Source organism: Ciconia boyciana, chromosome 13 (assembly GCF_034638445.1).
Source record: "Ciconia boyciana chromosome 13, ASM3463844v1, whole genome shotgun sequence".
NCBI classification, from domain to species: Eukaryota; Metazoa; Chordata; class Aves; order Ciconiiformes; family Ciconiidae; genus Ciconia; species Ciconia boyciana.
This window is the reverse complement of record NC_132946.1, coordinates 3,187,737-3,214,175: the sequence shown is the minus strand read 5'-3', so window position 1 is coordinate 3,214,175 and position 26,439 is coordinate 3,187,737. Positions and strand designations below refer to the sequence as shown.

The 26,439-nt window shown below is 41.3% G+C and overlaps 1 protein-coding gene across 2 annotated transcripts in view; it reads left to right on the top strand.

Annotated features, from left to right (window-relative positions):
* The first annotated feature begins 2,426 nt into the window (after window positions 1-2,426).
* Window positions 2,427-26,439, top strand: part of EPN2 (epsin 2) — a 47,398-nt gene continuing 23,385 nt past the window's right edge. For both annotated transcript variants that reach the window (XM_072877869.1, XM_072877868.1), the window contains exons 1-2: window positions 2,427-2,588; window positions 24,292-25,065. In XM_072877869.1, the coding sequence (XP_072733970.1) occupies window positions 24,471-25,065 (595 nt within the window). In that variant the 5' untranslated portion in view covers window positions 2,427-2,588; window positions 24,292-24,470. The remainder of the gene's footprint in view (window positions 2,589-24,291; window positions 25,066-26,439) is intronic.

Genomic DNA, 26,439 nt, shown 5'->3' with positions numbered 1-26,439 from the left:
GCTGTGCCTGCCTTGTCTTTGCTGGGAGAGTCTCTTGCATACCAGACATCGCACTGCAGCGCTGCTCGTTATCCTCCTGCTCCTTGCCATGCTACAGCCCCTCTACTCCCACTCGCCGGATTCGCTGCCGCCATCTGCTTTCTCCGTGCGGGCTACTCTGCTGCAGAGCAGCTACCAGGGAGGTGCCACAGCTATCGGCTTCTGATGCTGAACTCATATTGCAAATAATGGCCTTGAACTCTGGCTCTGCCAACGCAGCTGAAATGTTGTGGGCTGGGAATGATTTGATAGAGTGGCTCGGGTCAACATCCAAGGTGTGGTACAGCCTGCTCGAAAGAGGGATGGGGCAGCGCTGGGGTGGAAAGCTTTCTACACTAGCTCCTGGGTTTAAAATCACAGGACAAACAGCAGTGACCTCCTGTTGCTAATATGAAACAAGGGCCATAGATCCACTGCCACGAGTCCCCGCTCACTGGGGATGTCCTCAGGGGACTGCCAGAAGGGATCATCCCTTTGCAGCCTGGGGAAATCTCTGTTGGTGTAGCTGTATCGATCAGGTACCTGACCAGTGTAGTAGGAACACTGCAATTTAAGGCATTAACACAGGTGTAATAAAAAAAAGTGTAGTTTTACTTGGCTGGCTTGTTTTGCTTGCATTAAGTGGCTTGATCTGGTTGATAGAAAATACAGTTTTGTTGATACAGGTGTGCCAGCTGTAGGAGCTCTTTTCTGGGTTTGTTGGTTTGTGCACTTACGCTGTAGACAGAGACACCTGGGATGGAGCTGGGAACGGAAAGGAAGCCGTCTCCTGCTCTGGAGAGTTGTCTGCCCAGACCTGGAAGGAAGGCAGGAGAGAAGGCAGCAGGAACAATCTTGTTCTTCCCATTTTATTTTAACCAAGAGCTTTCTTCTCGTTCTTTAGAGCTGTCAGCACCTAATCATTAGGATTAATGAATGCGCACGGAAACATTAGGTTTCCATCATTGCTGTTTTCTTCTAAAGAATAAAAGAGGGAAGTATTCTTTCGGCTCCTGCTGATAGCCTCAGATGCCTGGCAGTCCTTTATTTTTTTTTCACCCAGAATTTAATTCTGCCTAGTTCAAGGTTAACTGCTAAGCCAGCATTGCAGCTAGCTGTAGAAGACTTGGCTTCCCAGCTACCAGATGGTATTCAAAGCATTTGAACTTGCAGCGCTTCTAAACAAGTTGCTTTTAATGCAGCTTACTTGGTGTTTCACTGCAGTCCCCGTTCCGTATTTAAACCTCAATCCCTCTCCTATTGAGGTCAGCGGGAATTTTGCTACTGACTCCATGGGAGAAAGGGCTGGACTGTAAGTTTGCAGCCCTGGGCCTGACCTTCCTTTCACTTGAAAAGCAATACCGTATAAACTGGATTCTGCTCCGAGTTTACTTTGTTTTGTTATGCTTTAGTAAAGCAAGATTCCTCAAGAATTCCTGTTTTAAATGACCAGAAGCACTACCTGGAGCCAGCTGTAATACGAGCAGAGTCCTGTGAGCCAGCTTCTCCCTGACCTGCACCAACCCCAACCGTCTCCCAAACAGCAATGTCCCGTTTCCTTGAATTGTCTCACGGTTTTACGATGGGAACAAATATATTCAGGGAGAACTACAATGAGACCACTAAGCTCCTCCAACCTGCGATCCCGGACACGCGTTTAGTCATTATCCCAAGGGGAAGGACGTGTGCTCCAACCCACCCAGACTGCCCGGCTCCTCCTGCCGTGTTCATGCTTGTGCATCTCCACCGAGCTCCCCTTCTGATCACCAAGTGTGGCGACGAGAAAGCTCCCTCCTGCCATCCCAAAGTGTCCCCGGATCCATAAATGCTGTTATTTTGTATTGGTGTCTTTGGCGGGAGGGGGCCTTTGTGCTGCGTGAGGTGATGGGAGCCGCTTTGGGGCCTGGCAGCCCACCCGGGTCCCTGCTTTTTGGGGGATCCCCTCTCCTGCCTGCAAAGCCGGGCTTCCCTGCCTCGAAATCGGCTTCCCCTTGGAGATGAGAGCGAGGAGGGGGCTCCCCTCGGCTTCCCAAGCGTTTTCCTTCCCTCAGCTGTGGCAAAGGGCCCGCGCAGGAGCCGGGCCCTCTCCCGGGGTGCTGCCCGGCGGCTGATCCTGCCTTATTCCTCCCTGGCGCCTGCCCCTAACCCTCCTGGGCCGGGGAGGGCCGAGGGGGCGGCGGGCCTGTCTGTGAGGAGACCCGCCATGGCCGGCGGAGGCCGTGCTGGCGGCGGCGGGTGAGGAGGGAGGGGACGGCGCGCTGCCCCCTCGGCGGGCAGTGCCGGCGGGGCCGGGCCGCGCTGCGCTGCCCGGGCGGAGGCAGAGGCCGCCGTTCCCCCCCTCACCCCCGCCCTTCTCCTCGCCGCGCCCGGGCCGGGGACGCGCCTCGGGGACGCGCGCGGCCGCCGGTTCCGCCTCCTCCACCGCCTCCCCCCGGCCGCCGCCATGTTGGATGGTGCGTGTGGGTGTCAAACCCAGCCAGAGGCGGCGGCGGCCGGGCACCGGGACATCCCCTCCGCGCCTCCCGCGGCCCCTTCCCCGCTCCTCCCGCACCCTCCGCACGCAGTGCCAGGTCAGTCCGGGAGCCGCGGGGTGCTTGGGGCGGGACGGCCGGACGGCCGTAGAAGAGCCTCCCCCCGCCTTTCCCCTCAGCAGCGGGGTGCGGGGTGGGCGCGGGAAGGGCTCCCCCCGCCCGGGGCTCCGGGCCTCCCCGTGGGGAAGGAGCGGGCCCGCCGGCCGGCTGCGGGGCTGGGGCGGCGGCTGAGGGCCGCGGGGCCGGGGCAGGTGGGGTGGGGCGGGGTGGGGGTCGGCGGGGTTGGGGGGCACGGGCGGCGGGGCAGCCCCGGCGGGGGGCCGGGGTGGCCTTTGTTGTCTCCGTGGGGTGGGCAGCAACAGTTACTGCCCATCATGGCAGCCGGGCTGCGGGGCCGCGAGAGCAGGGAGCGCGCCTCCGGGACCCGCCGGGTCGGTGCTGCCGGGGGTGGGGGTGGGGGGCACACGATGGCCCCGGCCCTTCGCCTCTCGGGGTGCGGGCTCCGTCCCGCTCGGGGCCTGCAGCCGCCGGAAGGGTTTTCGCCGCCGGCTGAAAGTTTGGGCCTGGCTTCCCGTGCCGGCCGATGGGGCCGGCCGCGTCCCTGGGAGCAACCTGGGCTGGGGCTGCGGGGGATGGCGGCGGCCTGCCCGGCGGGGGGGACTGCCCGGCAGCGGGCCGTGGCGGGGGCGGGTGGTTCGCCGTGTCCGTCACCTCGCCTCTGCGTTCCTAACCTTGGTGGTGGTGGTGTGGGATTTATTTTTTCAGTAATATAGTCGCTTTGCGAGCTGTGTAGTAGTGCTTTTAATTATTTTAGGGGGTTTATTTTTTATATATATATATTTTTTTTTTTCAATCTCTACCTGCAGTACCTTTGATGCTACAGATTGGTCTTGGGTAGTCAGTGTGCGGCGTTATATCAAGCATTATTGTTGTGGTGAAGTATATTGAAACAAGAATTATCACAGGCTACCCACAATGGAAGTTTCCTATTTTAAAGCCATAAGGCATATTGATAACGTTTGGTCTCAAGTTTTACTTGGCCAAGGGGTATGTAATGCTTCCCCCCTCCCCGTTCTTAAGTGTGGCATCATCACTGATCTGAAAAGCTAAGTTATATGTAAAATTTACATGAATTGGACCTGTTTGTTTTTCTTAATCTACTAAGGAAATATCCTGAGTTATATACATTTGCATACGTTTTCAACAGGAGGCCTAAAATACTTGTTAAGGTTGTTAAGGTGTGTTGCAGATGTGATGGACTGTCGAGGCTGACTTTAGGAGTTCAAAATGCAAATCAGGCCACAAGATTAAGTTTTATTATTCTCTCCACTGAAATACATGCTTTATGGTAATATGGAACTCTTGTATAATTCCAGTGTGTTGCTGTGTTTTGTGTGAGACGAGGTCGTAGAAAATTGGATTGTTAGGATGTAAAATATGGGATGTTAGAAAGATTTTTGATTTAAAAGATATAAAATATTGTAGTGATATCTTTAGCAAAATACAGCCTATTTAGGAAATACTTCTAAATATGTTTGTCTTGGCTGATTCTCGGATATGTTATTTTCAAACAAACTCATATGTACTGTTTTATTGGAAAGAATCAAAACTTTTGATAAATTTTCTTGTATAAACTCGAGGTAATGGTAAACTAGCTAGATAGAGTTTCAGAGATAATCTTCCATATATTAAATATTTAACTATGTTATCAAAAATTATCAAGTACAAATTAACCATGAGTATGCATTCCTGAAGACAAATTCTGATAAGGCCGAATTGGCTGCAAGTTATACTTCAGGAAGTTTGACTTATGGGTGCTGATTGTAACTTCCTTGATGCCATAAAGTAACTATGTGACATCATCCCGGTGTGACAACAGTTCTCCTACACGGTAGCTTGACTTTTACATGCGCTGACAAATGAAAACTAATATCTGCCTTTAAGAAATGAAATATAATGAGATACTAACAGGATGGAGCGCTCTCTTTAGAAAAAAAAATAATTGACCTGTTCCCTAGGTAGGAGCTAAGTAGCGTTGGATAATATTTGGGCAGGAAAAGTCCTATCTGCAAGTTACGTGGTGGTCCTGTCCTAATAGGAGAAGAGTTATCTGAGACCTGGCTGTTGGGTAGCCTGGATGGTAACGTTCATGTTGTTTTTCACGTTCATTATTCCTACAGTCATTTTTAATGAATAGTTGACAAACATCTGATGTCCAGTGCAAGCAGTGCTGTATAATGCAATGAGCATAAATGAATTCAGCTTGTACTGACCGCATCGTTATTTACATAACTGGTTAATCATGCTAATTTCGTTCCAGCTGTCAGCCATTTGATTGCTTTAAAACTTGGAGCTTTTAAGAAGCCTCAAATCTTGGATTGCTGCTGTGAAATGCCAAAGGCCTAATTTGTTACTTCATAAAAATGCTGATAGTCTTTCTTGATACAGAAATTGGTGTTTTGATTTTTTTTATTTGAGAGAGAAATCGTTAAATTATAATCTGTTTTAGGAGAAATATATTACAGTGTAATTATGATATTCATGATCTTGCTTTTCTAAGGTCTCGTACGTAGGATGGGGAAATGGCTATTGGCTTTGCCTGGTCTAGAAGAATATAAGTTATTCTAAAATCTTTATTTAATGACTGGTACTCAGGAAGCAACTTTCCAGTCTTCCAGTGCCATATTTGCAGAGCGCTAAATTGTCTCTGGGGATCTTGCTAATAGAAAATGAAAGGTGGCTGGTTTGTATGAATGTCTGTAATGTTCTTTTTCCACTTTGCCTTGCTCTGATCTGTGCAGGGAAAGTATCGAAACGTACTAGTATCCTGCTGTCTTAAGTGCTTCAAAGAACAGCAGGTTTTTTTTGTGTATTTCAGTAGCCTGGCTGCTCATTAAGAAGGCATGAGACACCGTGGAGGAGAACAACATGTATGCTGTCCTCTAGAATAAAACCTGCTAGGTCTAATTGTAGGTCTGCTAGCATTGGTATACTTCAGTTTGGCTACACACTGGTATGTGCTGAATAGTAGACCATTAAAAAATCGCAGAATTAATCAGTTTAGGTGGGGCTTTTACAGAATTGCTTTCCTGTTCTTTTGGGGGGGTGGAATTTAGAATGCTTGTATGTCAGAATAAGTGAAGTCGGAGACTGTAAGCTTCAGGATGAATCTAGAACTAGGTGGTTGTCGCAGTGGAGCTGCTCGGTGAGTGGTGCAGGAGTTGGAAAGCTACAGAAAAGCGGGTGCTGCTTATTTATCATTTGGCAAGTAACAGCTTTGTCTTTGGTTTTCAAATTTGGGATTTGGTTGATTTTATGACAATGCTCCAAACTATTGATAAAAGGCGAAATAGTTGGATCAAACAGTTCTAAGGTGTGTTTTGTAGGTAACTAGAGGTTGTAGGCAGTTTTTAAGGATAGAGTAGCTTAAATTACTCAGATTGAGTTCCTTCAAACTGTAGTATATATCTTTGGAGTTACCACAAGAAGTTAAATACGTGTAAATATCTAATAGTGGAGTTTGTATGAATGATTATACTAAGTAGAAATTTAGTATGAAAGTATTTTGTGTTTGCTAGTTGCAATGTCACTGGCAACTGGAGATGTTTACCAGAATTGGGTTTGTAATTCACTGTTGTGCATTTTTATATGGGAATATTACTTTGAATCACTGTGCTTAGTGAAATGCTTTTCCTCTGTGTAGATAATTTTTATCTCAATTTTTTTGGTAGTGTTACAAAAATTGAACTTAAAAATTTATCTCGGAACTAATGGCCTGTACCGCGTTAATTGTTAATAGTGTGTATATCTGTTTTCACGTCACCCAAGGCTGTAAACATAAATGCCTCTAACTGGTGCCTTGAGCTTGCGTTCAACGTCAGACGTGGTCGGTTCGTGCTGCCTATGCCTCGGCTTGCACACCAACTTGAAAAAGCCAGCTCTTTCCAGGTGGGGAAACGTGAGTACGGGAGCAGAGAGCTCAGGCAGGAACAGGTCCCCACTGGCAGCGTGAGCACAGCTGGCTCTAGCAGTGTGACTGGGTAAAACCAGTCCCAGCCCAGAACGGGATACATCTCTGTGTTGGAGGCTCCCCTTATCTAAGTTTTATGGTGGAGGTGGCTGGGTAAAGTTTTAAAGAATCTCAAACTCAGTATGTTTCGTTGTCCTGATGCATAGAACTTATTTTCAAGTAATAGTTCTCCTTCCGGGGTTAGGAGTACAGCTCCCTGAGCTGTCTAAAGTAATTAGTTGAAATTTTTGCATGCGACCTCTGCAGTTTTCTTCCACATTGTTGACTGCTCCTGTCTTTCCTCCAAGTGCTGTTTTATTAATGTTGTCTACAGTTGCTGAGTCTTCTGTCATGTAACTGTATAATAAATACTAAATGTACAAGGCATGAGAACTAGAAGAGTTTTGGAGAGTGACCCAGACAGGAGAACGCCTGAATGCAATCTGGTTCTGTAGACATGGTACAAACCTGTCTTTTGTCTTTTAGACTTCTTTCTGTTTCCTCCTACTTTCTCGCCCTCATAATTACCTTGTACTTTGCACATGTATACATCTGTTTTAGTGCTTATTTGAATAGCAGTCCTGGTTCCTTGCTCCGGTCGGGTCACATACATGTTTCCTGTGGCTCGGATTTGATCACCTTTAGACCCAGTGTTTTGGTGGATGTTCTTTTTCAATGGAAATTTCTGTTCTTATCCCTAATACAGTAAAGTATTAATCTGTAAATCATTTGCTCTTTGATGTTTATAGTGCAGCACTTAATGAACAATACTTTTACAAATTAACTAATAATTTTCTTTTTTTTTTTTAAGTTCAAGCCTGCTTATTAGTTTAACAACATGCCAGGCACCTTACCTAGAGATGTTTTATGTCTGTCCTTCAAGACAGAAATCAGAAGACTCACTTGCCTTGTTTGTTTTTCAGTGTAGCAGTAGTTATGGCCAATTTTTGAGCCTGTCGTTCTAGGAGTGACTACTTGAAGATAGACAGTGGAGTCTGGGGGTCATGACTAAAATGCCACATCTGTTTCTCTAGAGAAATTCAACAACCAGACGTTGATTTAATCTCCCTGCAGTATAACCTTATAGAGACTTTCGTGCAGTTCTGAAGACGTCACTTACATAATGTAATGTCTTCTAAAATCAAACCGCTCATTTTCATTATTTAAAAAGCTGAAACCCAAGCAGAGCGAGCTCTGTACTTCTGTTTGTTGGGTCTGTTCTCTGTGGTTGAGTTTTGCCACTGAGAAATGGCTGTAGTATACGTTGTACCCATGCTAGTTAAAAGCGTCAGCATGGGCAACAAAGGTGCTAATGATGTCAGGGATGTTCTTTTACAGTTTTTTCTTTGCTCGCTTTGAAATAATACTAATTTCTAGACTTAACGTCAGTTCAGTAGTTTCTGAACCTTTACAAGGGCAATGGTCTTTTCATAGCTTTGCTAGAACAAAGACATTTTAAGAATCTTAATAGAGAATCGTATAATCTTATTACAACTGCTCCTGACTGTTTAAATCACTTCCTTCTACTTAAATAACAATCTGTCACCAGCTATTTCTTGATTGTAGTTTTTGTCAGATGCAATTTGTCTGCCTCCATGTTTTTGTTAAAAATTTTTTTTTTCTGATTGTGCAACCCTTAGGTTGGCAAGCAATTTCTTTCTCAAACAGTCTTCTGACTTCATTGGGACTAATCGCATGAGTAATTGCTCACTGCTGTAAGTGTTGTACAGCTCACAAATAAGACCTTTGTTTGTAGGACCTGATGGACAAAAACACTAAAATAACTGATATATACAGTTCTAATACTCCTTAGGGAGAGTCAAAACAAAGTATTTTTAAAGGCAACTTCCTCCCCTGACACGCAGGCATGAAAGACTCCCTCAAACATCTTTCCTTGTAGGTAGGAAATCTGTTCTCAAGTGGCAAGTTGTGTGTTGCTAACTGGGTGAACAGGCCCCAAGCAGCATTTTAGTTTTGTCATTCTCCTGATTTTTATTTATTTTTTTCTTCTAGCAGTGAGGATTTCTTCAGCCAAATCTGTTGACCCAATTGCTGCTGCAACTGCCTTTCTACTAACTTGCAGCTCTGTTTGGACAGGGACGAGGCTTGTGACAACAGCAGTAAGGCATAGATGTTTGATCTAACCCTGAAATCAGCCAGAATTTAAGATCATAAATTAATCCTTATCCTTCAGTTCTAAATAGAATTATTTTAACACGCCTGCCTGTTCTCTGATGGATGGTCAAGCAGAATGTACTCTGTCATGTGGTATATGTAAAGGAAAGCACTTGAATTATTATTTGAAAAACAGAAATTTAATGTTTTTAATTATTCAGTTAGCTAATTAATCAGTGAAACACCCTACCATTTTGTGACATTGCTAAGAGTGTGACTAGTAATGTCTGTTTAGAGAGAGATCTGAGTTGTGCATTTCCAGCAGGATTCAGATCCAGGGAAGATCCGGTGAATCTTTAAAATTCCCCTGCCCAGGTATTTAATCATTTGATAAAAACCTCTTTCTGTAATGATCATTTGAAAGCATAAGACTCGCATCTGTTCTGTTATCTAATGAAATACTCGCCTTCTGCGCCCGTACTGACTTACTGCATGGTTTCATGATTGCTTCTTGTAATACAATGCTTCTTGCAGTGATTTTTTTTTTTTTTAAGGGCTTGGAATGCTTATTACTGATGAGAAGTGTTACTATTTTTTTGCTGCTGTTGTTGAGCAGAGTTCATTAAGTTAAACTTTGTCTATCAATTTAGGAGAGTGTTTCTCAGAAAGTAAAGATAATGCCTGTGTTGGAATGTTTTTAGATAAATAGCATAGGTGACACCAAGTACTTTTCTTAGAAGTATGCAAATGCAGATCAGAAATTAATATTTAATATTATAATTGTAGTTTTTGAGAATCTCGACAACTTTCTTATGTATATTTTTAAAGCAGAAATTTCTACATGCTACTTGGAAGAACGGGAAGACTGTCATTGCACCGGACTATAATTATGCAGCCCATGTTTTTTATACTTTTTCAGCAAAGCAGCTGCTTTCTGAAGATTTTAAGATTGGTACCTGGGTGACTCCTCTTAAAAAAAATACCTGTGTTTATATGTTTACTGGTTCTCTCAGGAAGATTTAATAAGGAAGTAAAATACAGGAATGTTTATAATCGGTTTTACTTGGCTTTCAGAATTCTTAAATTTTAGAGAAGCTGAAGTATAAAAGCTTGTGTGACAGCAAAATCACTTTTAAACTGTTTTATTGCAGAGAAGCACCGAGGGATATCATCAAAGGATGTGAGGGTTTTTTTAGTCTGCAAAACTGCTTAAGTGTTGCATTTAAAATTTACAAATCGCTGACCCCTTTGTGAAACGCAGAGACAGAATGAAATGTCTGGCTTTTTTTTACGTTTGACTACCTAGTGAATAATCTCCTTTTGCCTAGCCTGCTGGTTTAAGCACACTGAGTAGTATAATTGACATTTTGGTGTCTATCTGCCAACTAATAGTGTCTGCGTATATTTAATTTCACAATAATACGAACATGTGATGCCTCCAAGAGTATTTACGTTGGCTTTAAAAGACAGAACATGTTATATCACTGAAGATATGTAATACTGGGGAGTGCTCTGCGTGGTGGGAACTCTCTGCTTACATTGCAGGCAGCTGAAATATTGAAGAGGTGAAGAACAGCAGGATAGTTTTGTAGGTTGTCTTCATTATCCTTTTTTTAATATGCTTTATGAGGGATTTTCTGTTCTGCACTTTATGGTCTAGATCAAGCAAAGTATGTAAGCATATACTTCACTTTGAACATGTGAGGGATCTGTTGGTCTGGGACTGGCCATTTCCTTACAGTCAATGCCGAACGCAGCCCATGATTTTTTAGCAGTTAGCTTTCCAGGTGTAAATGCAAGAAATGTGCTTGAACATCCCGAATGCAGAAATATTTTTGTTATGTACGTGCTGGCACAAAATTGTGTCTGGATGCCTTGGGACGGAGCCAGATTTTTAATCTTTTCTTTTTCTTTTTTTTGTCAGCTTGGGTAGTGTATATAATACTATAGTGCCTTTTCCTGTCCCTGGAAATGCTGATTGTTCATTTTATTTTAAGAAGGGATTTCTTTTTCTTATTCAGAATAAAAATAAACTTTCAAGGAGGAGGAAAGTCTGTGCTTGTTTCCCCCCCCGCCTTTTTTTTTTTTCTTTTTTTAGTTTATGTTTTATAGAAAGGCCTGAAATATGCCATCAAAACTTTGTCTCTCTTGTCTCACAAATTCAAAGTTTAAAAATTGAGCAGTGGAAAGTGGGTAGGGGTCTTGAGGTAGCGGGCGTAAGAGGAGGAGAGAAACACGTCGGTGTAAGTTGCCTTGGTAGGAGCACAATGTGCTCACAGTGGAGCTTTTACCAGGTCACAGGAGTGGTAAATTACATATATATGCGTGTTTGTGTCTGTGTAGATGCATGTATATATAAATCAGAGCTTTAGCTGATCAAATCGATAATGGTCATGCCGTTGGTACAGGCAAAGCTTTACAATTAAAAACACATTCAGTGCCTCTCAAATGTGTGAAATGGATGTGTCTTTAAATGCCACGAGGCTCGTGCTTCCCTGAAGACAGAGTAGTCTTTTGTCAGAACTCCTATTTTAACTGTTTTAATAAAATATGGTGACTTTTGCATTTTCTCTTTTCATGGGAAACCAGAGTAAAAGAGAATTAAGCCCCGCCTGCTGCTTGCATGCTAAACAGATGCAAATAAGAGCCCCCTCCCTCCTGGTTGCATCCTTTCTCCTCATGGGTTTCTACACTGTTTTGATTAAAGCGGTTCTGTTGCCAACTCCCAGCCCAGAGGGCAGGTGAGAGGAAAAAAATCCCTGATTACAGCTCAGTGATTAACATATCTTTTTGAGTTTGTAATGTCATCATTTCACAGAAAACAAAGTTCCAGGAGCTTCACAGGGTATAGGGTTGTCAGAAAGGCAAACATCAAAGTGGAAAGAAAAGAGGAGTTTATTTAAAATATAGTAGAAAGACTTAAAACATTCATGCTAACCTATGAGAGCTATTAAAAATTTAAAAAAGCCTTTGAAGCTAAGCATTAAAGATTTAATAGTGTTAATTGAATTAAGCCGTGGGAGTTAAGGATATGTAGACACATGTGTAAGTGTATGTATTCTAAGACATTATCTATATTAAGGAAGCTAAGTTGAATTAATTGTACTCAGCTTATAAAGGCTACCTTAACAAAAACCTTTTTATTCTTGGACTTAATTAGAGTAGTTACCATTATAACTGAAACTGTAAACAAAAGTGCAATGTACTTACTATCATTTTTAAAACTGCAGTGAAGCACAGAAGACCAGACTTGGCATACCCGAACAAGGCAAAACAAAGTAGTTTCTAATCTACACTTTAAGGATAATTTTGTTTCTTTATATTATTAAGTCTGATTTTAAATTTTTTTTAAAGAATGAATACCTTTTCCTTTCGCTGTTATGAGAACAATAACTTAATACCATTGTACTGCATAGTATGGTTTCTTCCCTCCCTTTTACCCTGTGATACTCTGCCTGTAGTCCCAGCCACAGGTGTGGGCTTTTTTTGGTAGTTACACTTTCATGTTAGTTCATAATGTATTTTCTCTTAAGACTGACTGATTTTGGTAGTTTTTAGTTTTTCTTATGTTTAGAACTTTTCACTGTTAGGAAGACTTCTTGCTGGAGGAAGAAGATGGTCCCTCCATAGCTTTGTAAATAGATAAGAAAGAAAAAGTCAGAGTCAACTCTGTGGCACAGTAATGATTGCAGTAGTAGCCTGGTGTTGAGGGAACAATGTGTGGCGGTTTTTTTGTTTTTTGTTTTTTTTTTAATTGCAAATTGAAAACTCAATTTAAGACTTAACATATTTGACTTGGATGTTAACAAGCAGGGAAAAGCCAGGTCCTTATGTTGTTTGCAGAAAAATGAGCAATGAAAGCTTCTTGCAAGCGTGCAGGTGGCTTGGCAAAGGAAGCTGCTGTCCAGAGGGGAGCAACATCAGGCAAGATTTGATGGGCATGCAAATACTGGTGTGTAGAGACACTACCAACCTCGTCAAGGGGGATAACAGAATTGAGGGTGATCTTAATACATTCATTTTTCCTCCTTCAGGAAGATGGTTGCTGACAGTGTAAGGCGGGTTTTTTAAGCTCTTCTTGCTCCAAATGTAGTTACTAAATGATTCAGCATGATACTGTACCCACGCATTTTAGCAATATTGATGAATTCATTACCCTTCTGTTAGCTGATGGATGTTAATGGGCTAGAATTTCTTCTGTGCATTTGGACTAGAAGGTATGCTCTTGAAAAATGATTAGAAAATGGAGTGGGTGAGGTTTTAAGTCAATTTCTTGTTCTGTTTATAAATCTAAAGAGAGAGAATGTTTTTAATGACTTGCCTTAAAACAGTGGTTAAAAGAATAATCAGAAGTGCAGGGATTCCAGGCAGCTATGGGAGGTACAGATAATAGTAGTACTACACAGGGGATTTACTTGCATTTCTTTTTTTTTACATTTCTCAAGCTATAATCAGCTGCTTCAGAAATATCAGAGGATTGGATTATCAGAGGATTGGATTATATCAGAGTTTTGGATTACACATGGTAGATATTGTCTTCTACATTTGGACTCCTCACAGGGTATATGGAGTCATGAGGACATATGCAGAGTTGCTGGTTGCAGGGTGTGAAAGCTAAGAGAGTATAACGTGTTCTCTGCAAGAGCTGACTGGAAGAAAATGACCTTTAATAATGGAACAGGCACAGATGCTTTTTAGTAACAAGTCTTTGTCATTCTCTTTGAGAAGAGCAAGCTAACTCCCACTCAAATAATTTTCCGTCTAAATATCCAGAATAGATAAGAGAGTAGGTAGAATATTACTGCTGAAGGATAGATTCAGAAAACTTGAGGAATTGTTACGATGACAGCTGAAAATTTCTGTATATCTGCATGGGAGAATGTGGGATTCACTGGCATCTTCAAGCCAGATTTTTTTTTTTTCCTAATTCCACAAAAATCAACAAAACAATGCATCTTTACATTTGTGAATAGGGGTGATTCTTATTAGCGCTTGAATGAAGGAACTGGAAAGTTTTGAGGAAATAATGAGGAAAAATCCTTATATCAAATGTGCTGATTTTTTTTTTTTTTGGGTCTTCTAGTGATTCACTTCCATCAAAGATGAACTTAAGAATATAGCTCCAAATCAGGAACTGGGGCAGCACAGAAGTAGACCAAAGTGACTAGCAGTATTTTTGAGTGCTGTTTCATGGTAAGCATAACCCAGTCTAAATCCAGACTGCTGATGGCAGGGTGGTTGTGCCCTCTCCTCTGGCTGCATGTACTTTGTGCCTGGCAGCGCTCCTTTGGATGGAATGGCTTTTCCTGCCGAGGTGGTGATGCTAGGTACATTAGACAGCTCTGTTAGGAAGAGAGAAAAGAGGTAGGGTTCTTCAGAAAAGATTTTGGAAACTGTGTGGTGTGTACAGTATGAAAAGATAAAAGATACGGAGGAATAAGAGGGAAAGCTGAACAGCAAGCGTTGCAGGACAGATAGCTAAAATCAGTGTGTAAAAAGGGTGGGGCCAAGGTTTTAAGATGTTAGCCAATTTTGAAAGAGTAGAGGACTGAATTTTCTTCTTTTCTGTGGCTGTCTTCAACATGAAACAAAGTGAATGTCTTGCTGTTACTACCAGCTAGGTGATAAAAGGTGATGTCCCAGAAAACCCACTGTTACCTGCTGAAGGCAAGCCCCAGGTCTAGACCATGATCTTTAACTTCACCACCAGTTTGAGCTTTCAAGGTGCAGCTTTACATTTTGCCTTGTGAAATGTAACTGTAGATTGCTGTTGAAATGAATGTTACTTCCCGTGTTTGTGGTGTACTTTAAAGTAAGTAGAGTGACCTTCGGATTAATTGGTTTGGTGACCTGATCTGTCAGAAAACCCAGCTATCCATCTCTCCCCCCCCCACCTCCCCCTGTTTCTCAGATCAGCTCACTGAACCGATTCTATCTCGAGATCTGGCATGAGGAGCAGGGAGGTGGCTTGTGACGGCAGAGCAGGTAGGAGCAGGACGCTGCCTTCAGCAGCAGCCCTCAGCCAGCTGAGAATGAAGTGTAATGTGAAGCTGTATCCTCAGTTCCTCTCTGAGCCTGACTGCTGAACAGTAGAGCCTAGTGTAAAACCCTGGGTTTTGGCCAACAGGTTCCTCCAGCGGGGTGCATAGAGGATTTTAGGATATATGTTTCCTGCTTTACAATTTTATAGCAGCTTAATTAGTCATGAGCATACAACTGCATGTAGCTTAATTTCTGAGGGTTAAAGTAACCTTATGTTAATTGTTACCAGTGATGATAGTTGAATTAAGACCATGTGTTGACTTTTCAAGATGAGTGTGCAAGTATGGTGGCTGCGAGGGATGGCACTTGAATTTTTGTGCCGTGAATGGGCATCGATGAATGTAGGTAGGATATTAAATCAATCCCCATTTTCTTTACAGGCTTGTAGTTTGTGCTAGCAGCCAGTATACTTAACAGTTTTAACTGAAGAAAACAGTAGTGTTTTGGATGTATGGACACATATGGCTTTGCAGATCTTGCACTGTTCCTTGAACAATCCTTTTCATTAGAAATTCATGTCATAAAGTAAAAGTATTAATTAGCCTCTCAGCTTCTAGCAATAGTAACATGGAGAGTTAAACTGTTTTTTTTTCTCCTGATCTTTGTCATGATGAGCATTTGCCTTTGGCCTACTGAATTTATTAATGTGGTTGCATGTCTGTGGTGTGTAGGTGGAGAGGAGAAACTGCTCATGGTGACGTCTGCTTCATAGTAATAAAGTGCAAACTGAATTTAGTTAATGAAATCATTGGGTAATTGTAAGTAGCTGGTATCTTCCCAAAATATCAAGCCTGATATATGAGCACACATATATATGGATATAGTAGTTCTTGTCAGTTTTGAATTTTAAAAATTGCAATTGTATAAGAAAACTGTGTGGCTTAAAGAATATAGCTGGTATTTTGTGGTCTTGCAGGCTTTTAGGTTGTGTTATTTGCAGTTCCTCCTGTGTTCAAGCTGATCTATCAGGGCTCTGAGCTTCTGGGAGAGAAGATATAATGGCTTCCCTTTGGCAGTTGCCTGTCGCACAGTAAGCAGCCTAAGTGACAAGGCCGGACTTTTCTAATTAGTAATAGATTCTAAGACACATCCTCTGGCAAGAATATCAGATATCTTCTTCCCTTCCAAAATGAAAATGTGGAAGGAGAGAAATGTCTCCTTCTATCCTTAATTCAGTTGAAAATGCTACTGAAATGTACCTGGTAAACTGAATTTATTGCAGATTGTTACCTTTTTGTTAAGGCACATGTTGGGTGATTATTTTTTTTTTCTTCTCTATTTGTGAGAATAAAAGACGAAGTGCTCTCATTCAAGTAGGTAATGCCCAGAGAAAAAATTCCTTTTGAGAGTTTGGGTAGGTATTTCACTGCTGTGTTGGATTAATTTGCATTTAGAATTTCTGGTTCAGCGCGTAATGGCTTGACCTTATCCTGGTTTGTAGTTCTGCAATATTCTGTTATTCGTTACACACCCGGTACTTGCTGTATTACTAGTGAAAAATAAACTGAGATCTGCTGCGTAAAATGCAGGTAGTACTGTCGATGACACTTGACCCAGCCATAGAAGGAGGAATGTGTTATTTTTAAAGAGATATTGTCAAAGCTCGTAATCCTAAAATTAGATCTCCAGTGTAGGTCGGATTTGGATCGTTTGTGGTGATCTGCATGGCTCTTGCAGAGGCTGTCCCCTTTTGCAGCACTTCAGAGCATATTTGCAGCTGCTTCCCATGCTGTCAATAATTCCAGCTGTGTTGCGGGCTGCAAAGTCAAATGTAACTGTGAATGTCAAAGCACCAGCAACTCGGGCTTGGCGGGTCCCGAAGTGAAGTGGCCAGGTAGTGCTGTCGTGTTCTTGGCTGCGAGAGGAAAGATTTCTGCTCCTTGCCCCCCCTTTCTGTAGACTCTGAGTAATGAGGTGAGCTCTCCATTGAGCTCAAATACTGCCCTGGTAATTTAAGTAGACATGTAGTAAGAAAAGGTGTTGTAGAGAAAACTTAAACAATTTGTGTCCGTAAATCTATTTTATGGCTAAATGGCCATACAAGCAGGAGTTAGTTTTTCTCTGTGAGTCTGAGGCATGACTGTAAAATCAGTGTAGAATCTAACCTTGGGATTCATGAATATGCATAAATTTGAAGGAGAATTATCTTTCAGCATTAACTCTTTAAATAAAGAAATAATTTGGCCACCTGCTGTCTGTGAAAGCTGACCTTGTTCTCTCATTTGTAAAAGGGGGTGGAAAGCTTCCAAAACTTTTAATTTTGAACCATTTCCTCTTCTCAGAAATTACACTGAAGACGACAAGCATTTAAGCTGTGAAAAATGGAAATTAAACCTTTCTTCTGGAGTTAACCCTGTTCTTCAAACCATTTGCCAATCTGTATTTGTAACTCATTTCCTAAATAATTTTGAAGGTTGAGGAAGGGCATTGATGGTAGTTTCAGTGTCTTTATTTTACAGTTTTATTCACATGAATTGCTGTTTTCTCTGCCATACAATAGCAAGAGAGAGCTAATAAGTGTGCTACTTGTTGGCTTTTATGTATAGTGCCAAGCTTCTTCGCTTCTCTTAGTACTCTTCTCCAAGTGACCACAATGTACAGTTGCCCCTCTTCCTGTTTGGTTTTGGGAACAATGTTTGTATTACAGTAGGACATTGTACCATAGGCAGTATAATGATATACTCTGGTCATCTAGTTGTTCTGTAAGAATTATTTATGAATTGGGGGAAAAAAAATGTGAAAGAGAATTAACGAAGTTTGAAAATTTCTCTAGCAGTGTGGGATCCAGTATAAGAAAAATGTCTTTGCTATCATTTTTTTTCTGGAGTATTATATTCCTGAATTTTTAATAAAGGCTTGTGCTCAGTTTTTTTGTCAAAAATTTCTGGTTTGTGGAAAATGAGACTTTCTAAAAGCACAGTGGGTTTGGGATTGTACACATAACGAGCTCTCACAAGAAAACTAGGATGTGAATTTACAGAGTCAGGCAATGGGAATCCTTTTTCTTTGCCATAAATAGAAGCTGACTTATTGTTATGACTGGGGTTGTGTTTGAGTGTGTGCTTTTTGCTCTGTGCAGGTGTGGTGTCAGTGTCTGTCTGTCTGGGGGAGCTTCTTCCTTAGGCAGCATTTGGCAACGCTTTCCTCTTAGCCTGATTCTTTGCAGACTGGCAAGAAGCACTCTCCAGGCCCTGGGTTCTCCAGTTTATCCTGGAATACAGATCCCCAAGGATCGCTGCCTCTGTCATTCCATCCTGATAGCAAGGAGAGCAGATCTCTAGCTATTTGTGTGTATTCACACCTTAGAGGTAAGGCACACGCTTCGGCTTTATGACATGTTGGAACTTCTCATAGCAGCTGCTTCAGCATGTCTTGGGTAGGCGAGGCTCTTGGTGGTTCTTTAAGGCTTTATATTTCACTTATGCTCCTTTGAATTTGTAGTTGGGTGCAAATATCCCGGATAGTACTGTTCGGATCCCGTGATACTGAGGATGTGCTTTCATAATACAGAGCTGTTCAGTAGCACGGCTGGCTTGAGATAGCCCACCTATGCCCCCCGTATTGCAGCGTTTTGGTGTCTCGGTTGCCAGCATAGCTGTTGAGGACTGTCCTGTGAACTGAATAAGGGAACCTGCTTGAGCTGTTTGAGTGTATTTTCTAGTGATGACCAGAAAAATCTCTTTGTGTAATTGCAGTATGAATTTTTGGGTGAAGACCTGTAGTTAGCTTTCCATGTATTTCATGAAAGGGGGGATATTTTTATGTAGATTAAGATGACTGTAGAGCCTGCCTCGAAATCACAGAATGACTGAATTAATAACTGTTTTCAAAAATTCATGTTTTATGCATGTTACTTACAGCAAATGTCTAACTTATATGTGTCATCTATAATACTGTTAATTAATTTTATGCACATTTCTGGCAAACTTATGTTTAATGTTGATTTTCACACTTTTTATTGCCCACCTGATATTAAAGGCTTTTAATGTATTTCCGGTCCATATTTATCTGGGCTAGGTATATATTTACCTTCAGGCTTGATATGAAGGGCATTTTATCAGTGCAGACAAACCCTGGTTTGAGTTTTACATCCAGAGATATGAATGGATTCTGCTGAAAGCCTGTATATAGGTGGGTTTGTATGGCTGTTTTCTTTGAACTAAGTTTATTAAGGACTTTGTGGCTTGGCCTCATTTCGGTGTTAGTCTTAGCAAATTAAAGATGGTTTCCTCATGTAGATTTAATTTACTGAATTTAATCTCTTGTGAGAGAGAGCTGCTGAGAAGTTCAGTCAAGAATTCCTTTCTGTCTGCTTAGTGTATCTAAAAAAGCACCATGAGAATTCATTGGGGTTATTTGTGTAACGAAACTATTGGAATAGGGAAAAGGAAATGGGGTATTCCCCTCCAGGTTACCCTTGATAGCAGAGGTAAACTTCACCTTCTTTTCTACAGAATTGTACGTTTCCTTTTCTATCTATTTAAAGTTGACAAACTATGTATGAAACAGAGAAAACAGCTTGTAGGGACTAGGGGAGAGAAAATGAGGAAGGCTCACCTAAACTGAACAAGACTAACAACTCCCTCTTCCCCTCTCTGCTTAACCTTTTAAATAAATCTGTTCAAGCTGATCGCCTTTTTCCTGTTGTTAGCAAAGAATAGCAGCTTTAATCAACTAGTCTTACTTTCTGCTTTCTTTGCAACTCTACTGTTAAAAATGCAAACTCAGATTTTTGCTGAAGCTGCAAGTGCATTTTACTTCCTTGTGGTTTGTTGTGAGAAGTTAATTCACTGAGGTCTCTGGGAAAAAAAATCTAAACTCTCTATATAAGTATTTGATCGTGCATTAGAAATAGTTTCTCGCTTTTATGCAGTAGGGATATTTGGCTTTTTGATCTCTTTAACCATAAGATAGGCTGTTACGGTGTTCCGCGACCTGTAATAATCAAGCAAAACGCTTCCTTTGTGTGGTGTAGAAGCAGAGAGTTTGTAAAGCAGATACTGAAAGGCATAGAGTTCTCGGAGGGTTACTGCTACTGCCAAAATCGTTATCTCGAATGTTGGTACAACTAGATCGGGACAGGGGAATAAAAAAATCCATCATCTTTCCACCCTGTTCATCCTTTGTGGTTTTAATAGAGTAAAATGAAGTATAGCATAAATTGTCTTCAGTGGGTTAAAAGTAGAATAGGATTAGAAAACGTCTTTCCATCAAGAAAAGGAAAAAATAGACATTAATGTGATTCTCATTAAATGCCTTTGTTTTAATGAATCAAAGATAGGAGGGTAAAGAATCATGCTGGCATTAGTGGGTTGACGGTTTTCAAATCTATTACAGAATAACAAGTGAAAGCTTTAATTTTCTGGAAGAGCGAAGAATGCTCATTTCACTTAATCCTGTGTGTTCTCTTCTTGAAATGTTTGCTCTACGTTTGTTTTTCCAAAGCATGACTCCAGATTTACTCTTTGCTGGTAGCCTTCAGAAGCTTCACCCTGGCAAAGCTTCCAGTTTGGGGAATGGGGTAGCTATAAATTGGGCCTCCTGCACACGTATATACTCCAAGCTCACTTGCTTTTGGGGTGTAGCTTTGTTGGTAATGCAACTAATAAATCCTAAACATAAACCTAAGCATTTCCCAAATATGGGGTTCTTCCTACTGCTCACTTCTGCATTCAGAGAGGCTATAATTTTTATTCTGCTCCTTGCCTGTGCTTTACAGCAAAACCACGAATGTTTTTCCTTCGTTTAGCTACAGCCTGTATGGAGAGCACAGCAGGGCCTTGGGTCCTGCCTTTGTTTGGTTTCTTCTCTGAAACCAGGTGCACGGCTTCCTAGTGCGTGTGGTGTAGTTGGGCAGCAGTGAAGGCTCTCCGCTTTCTGGTGCTGTTTTTTGGAGCTTGACAGCCTTATGTTATGTTTAATCAGCTCCCTCAAAAGCGAGGCCAGGGTTGGATTGTTTTTACTCTTCTCACAGTCTGCCTTGCCGCAAAGCTTGTGACCGTGTTGCTGTGCAGCCTGATCAGCTCACTGATTCAACAGAAAACAAACCAGTGCTAAAAAGCTAATTTTCTACGAGACTTTAAGTTGATTAGTTTTACTGTGCTGTTGTGTAATTGCTAGATTTGATGCAAGAGAGAAAGGGGAAGCGGTTGGAGGGTTGGGAGGCCACTGGGTTTGGTGCTGGCTTACAATTAGCTTGGGATGGCATGTGAAATCGCACCCTGATTGTCTGTGTGCCTGCTTATGTTGTGATTATGATTAATTCTGCATGTATTTGTGACATTGGCCAAAGTTGATGTTGCTTAGAACTAGTAGGTGTTCCCATGTACTGTAAAAATTTACCTTTCCAAATATCATGTGTAGTATTAAAATGATTTTTTTTCAAAAGCTTGTGAAGTTGTAATAAGTAAAATAAACTTATCTTTCTTTGGTTGGGGAGGTACACATAGGTGAGGCATTTGCTTGTATAATGTACTTGACTTCTAAAAATATTTTGGTAAGGCCTCTCATCCCTGGCTTTTAAAGAAACAAAACTCTCATAAGACAAGAATGTTTTTCATAGATTTACAGCGGGTTAAAAGACAGGAAACAGGGTTAGGAGTAAATGGTTGCTTCTCACAGTGAAGGGTTATTCCCAGTGAAGTCTCCTGCCAGAGATCAGTGCTCTTGCAAATACTCCCTTTTCCAGATTGTTTCTAAATAATAAGGTGGCCAAATTGAACCAAATTAGTCAAATTTAAAATGAATCTTGAATTGAAAGGAAGGGAGAAAGATTGAGGTCTGCTGAGTGATAAAATGGCAGATGGAGTAGCCTCAATGCATTTGCATAGGGGGGAGAAATGACCCTGGTTTCATGTGCACGAGTAGAGGCACAACTACCAGACTTTTAGAAAGTATTTGATAAAGAATGGGAAATCCTAAGCAGTAAATGACTATGTTGTGATATAAACTCTTGTTACTGCCAAATCTGAAATGCTTGAGTGCTTAGAACTGCATATATCTCAAGAAATTGAAGTGTAATAGATGCATGGAAAGACATCAGGGATGATTGGAGGTACGGAGCGGCTTCTAAATAGAGGGATTGAATTTTGCGAGATCCTCAGTTCAGAAGGAGATGGCCAATTTCTAGAAAATCACGAGTGACATAAAGGAGCCGAAGGTGACCTTTCTTAAAAAGCATGCCCCCTGTCTACGGCTTGGGGAATAAATGTCCAAGTTTAAAATAAGCTGAAGTACTTGTTTGCGTAGTGTGGTTACTGTACCGCTGTTGCGTACTTGCTGAGGGTGAAACGGGAAATACAAGTGGCTTCAAAAAAGGGGTTGGTAGAGATACGGTGTATTCATTGCTGGCTGGTAGAGCCTCCGCCACAGGTTGCATGTAAGATGCCTGTGCTGCTGATAATGTAAGGCAAGGGAATATATATGTTCTTTTCTCATACTCTTCAGATGAGGATTTGTGTCTGAGGATGTTGGGCTTGGTGGACTTTTTGTCTCACTGGTTTAGGAGGTTTCGTAGTTCTCACGTTTTTGATTTTTCATGTTATTTACTGCTTTTCTGGTTGGGTGACAAGCTCAGCCCTTCTTGGGGGTTTGCATTCTTCTGATCTGGGATCCATATCATCAGTATAGTTGTGTTCATGATTAGGCTGGCACTTGTATCCTCTGCTGGCTCCAGTTTTACCAGCTAAAGAAAGTATTGCCTGCCGCCTGCTCTTAGTTCTTTGTGACCATCTTTCTACCAGATGCTGCCACCTCCTTTGATAACTTGTTTCAGCTTTGTCTGTGAACTTGCCTTAATCTATTACTGACAAAAAGAAATGGTTTAGATTAAATAAGATGTGTGTGTGTTGTGGTGGTGGTTTTTTTTATTATTGGTGTGTCACCTTTCAAGGGTAATGCATTAGAGAGTGATCATAAGGGCAAGTGAGCCAGCGGATTTGGACAACGTTAACTTTTGGAGTGAAGCAGCAGTCGTGAGCACCTGGGAATGTTTATTTAGGATCCTTCTTGAATGCTGGATATTTAATTCACAAACCTGTAAATGCCCCAGCAGAAGGTGCCCCTTTTTATTCCTGTTGCTACTAGCCATCTGACAACAGATCCACATTCTTCTACAACTGGTTTTAAATATTGGGGAGAACATCAGGATGATGCAGTTTACCTGAAGCTTAGTCTTGGTCTCATTTAAAGTTAATTTTCCATGATGTCATAATAGTTTTTCATTCTGGCAAAAATTTAACTTTAGTGGAATAAGAGAAAATACAGTAACTCATTGGACCTGTTCTGTGGTAGTTTAATTTGCTCAGAGTGGTTTTCTAGGAAGGGTATATGCCTTTATGCTGAGAAAATAATTACATAGCTGCGTGTTGTCCAAGTTGACACTTAATTCTGCTTTCATTCTAAATGGCACAATAGTAATTTGAAGAATGATAACAATGTTAGGCTTGAAATCTCTGCTTTACTTCTCTGTCTTTTGTAAGTGATGCTGTTGCTTCTTCAGAGTGTTTGGAGAAATGTTATTAGAGGACATCTTGAATGTGCAAGCTCTATTAATGTGGCAAGTTCCGTTACAGAATCAATGCTTGGTGTTCATGCAACTGGTGTATATGAAAGACTATTCTAACAGTGTTAATGTAATAGCAAAATCTGCCAGTTTACTCAACTAATGTATTCTAAAGCTTTATAGGCCTCTGTTTACTTGAAACAGCGACCTTAAATAAATAACTGAAACAGCTTTCCAGCTCCAGAGCTTGTCCTTGGGTTTTCTTGCCAGTCGTTTTGGTTTTACAATTCCATTTTCATGTAATTAAAAATTCTTCTGTGCTGTGTGAAAGACACATAGAGCAGAAACTGTAGATCTGATGAGTGTTGTCAAACGTACAAAGTAAATGCATTTGGGAAAAAAAATTTCCCCTCTAATCTGCTTAGCATTAAAGGTCACCTTGAGTTGGAGTGCGTTGTTCTGGTGCTCATTTCTCTTCCCTAGGCCTCAACTGAATGCAGAGCACTGTTCAAGATCTCTGCCCTGAAATTGAGCGTGCTTTAAACTTACCTGAGGTTTCAGAAAAAAACTGAGTTCATTTTTAGGAAGTTTGCTTATTCTCTCAGTACGCACATTCCTACAGCCATGCTAGCAGACTGCAGTTGTCAACTGTTAGAGGGAAGCTAATGGCTGCGAAGCATGGAATTTCTAATGTAGTTTCATCTCATCTCTGCAAGCTAGCATTGTAATTTCTGTAATTAAAAATTCTAGGTGGGTTTTACCTTGTTGGAAACTAAATCCGTAAGTTGTTTCTTGGACTTTGTTTCTGGTTTGCTTTTAAAATTTTGCATTTGCATCAGCATGGATACCTTCTTGCTTTTGTTGTGTTCAGCAGTTCAGGTTTTTAATCTTCAGTGGTTAATATTACTTGTGAGAAGAGCAAGTTGTTTTCAAAATCAGTTGTCCTGAGAAATTCAGGGAGAAAATTCATCAGTTAACTCTAGCAAAATTTCCCAAAAGTGTGTGTAGGTTGCTTTGCATGTAGGAGTAATTAAAGACACAACTAACATGCTTTGTTTTCTTTCCTTACTCAGGTCATGATTTTCATTTTCTCGTGTCATTCTCTTGAAGAGAGGAAATGATTGTAGTGGAAGGTGTTACAAATAAGCCACTGATACGGAGCCTTCGCAGTTCAGAAACGTTCATAGAAGAGCAAATATAGCCCTTTTTTGTTTGTGTTCTGGAATCTGTCTTGTTAAAAAGGGAAACAAAAATGACGACTTCGTCTATTAGACGGCAGATGAAGAACATTGTGAACAATTATTCAGAGGCCGAAATAAAAGTTCGGGAAGCGACCTCTAATGACCCCTGGGGTCCCTCCAGTTCATTAATGACTGAAATAGCAGATCTGACTTACAATGTTGTGGCCTTTTCTGAAATTATGAGCATGATCTGGAAACGACTGAATGACCATGGCAAGAACTGGCGACACGTATACAAGGCCCTTACTCTGTTAGATTACCTGATTAAAACTGGTTCTGAGAGAGTGGCACAGCAGTGTAAAGAGAATATTTTTGCTATCCAGACATTGAAAGATTTTCAGTATATTGATCGGGATGGTAAAGACCAGGGCATCAATGTGAGGGAGAAATCCAAGCAGCTGGTGTCTCTTCTGAAGGATGATGAGCGACTCAAGACAGAGAGGGCCCAAGCCCTGAAGACCAAAGAACGTATGGCTCAGGTGGCCACTGGAGTGGGTAGCAATCAGATCACCTTCGGCCGAGGCTCCAGTCAGCCAAACCTATCCACCAGCTACTCGGAGCAAGAATATGGAAAGTCTGGAGGGTCCCCAGCATCTTACCATGGCTGTAAGTACAAGCAAACACACATAAAAGAAGGTTTCTCTTAGTTTTCTTTTGAGAGATTTTGTATTCTGATTTGCTGTTAGACATGAGAGTAAATGGTGCCTGCTAGGAGGATTAATATGCTGACCGCAAGGGGCTTTTTGCGATGGCTGATTCTTGGTAGGTGTGCTTGGTGGCACTAATGTATCTTCAAATGACTGGTTAACTGTTTGTTTTGGAGAGGATGTGTGTGTTGACGTAAATCAATGTAAAAAGCAGTTGTTTACTGTCAATTCCCAAAGGTAGCATTGTCAAGCTGCTTTTGTGAACATGTTCCAGTGTTTGATGTGATAGGCCCCCAGTCTCAGTGGGGAGATTGTTAATGTGTTTTTTTTTTTTCTTGTTGTTGTTTCTAGTTTTAAAAGGAGTGCTTGAAAATTTGTTGTGTTGAGGATTTTTTGCTAAGTATAATTCAAGAAAAAATTAGAAATAAAGAGTATTTCCTGGATCATTTTGCTAGTTACTGTCTTTATGTTGCTGCTATTTTATTTTAGGAAGAATATTGGTATTTAATTTCCTTTATTGCTTGCTCAGCAGTTCTTAGAGGAGTAACTCTTTGAATATGTCAGTGTTTAAATATTTATACTATCAGCATTTGGTATGCAAGTATCAGTACTAAATACTGTATTTCATTCTTTAAAAACAATACAACGATGTGGGAAGAATGGATTCTTTATACCACTGCTTGGGGGAACTCCCTGTCATGTTAGGAAGAGGCCTGATTTGGCACTAAATCCTTCTTAATATAAGTAATGATCTGATGAAAGCTGCTTTGGCTGGAATGTCAGTGGTTGCGGTCTAATTCTGAAGGAAAATCTTTTCTTTAAATGAATGCTTATAGTGTGTGGAGGACTGTAACTGAGCCAGTGTGGTGAATCGATTGAGCACCAGTTTTAAGAATCTTGTTTGTCATGTTCTGTGTCCCAAAGTGCTTCTCAAATTATAAATACGTGAATGGTGTCAGTACCCCTGACATGTACAGACATTTTCTGTGGAAGGCAGTAGGAGGCAGCAGGACAAATCAAGCTAGGATGAAGAAAATCTCTGTCCATTTAAAGCTATGGAGAAGAGCAGGAAAAACTATTTTTTCAAAGGGAAATATTTTTAGGATGCAGGGTTCAAAAAAAGTGCATGAAGGTTTCCAGGTATGAGAATTTTTATCTTGTCTCTTAATTAGCAGTGGAATAACAAAGATCTTAGTTTTTCTGTTATAACCACACTTGAGCATTGATTCAGTGTGAATTTTTAAAGAACATCGTGTATATTGTTGTCACAACAATAACATTTTTTCTTTTGAGGTCTGTAGGTCTCTGTCAACTACAACAAAAATTCTTAATT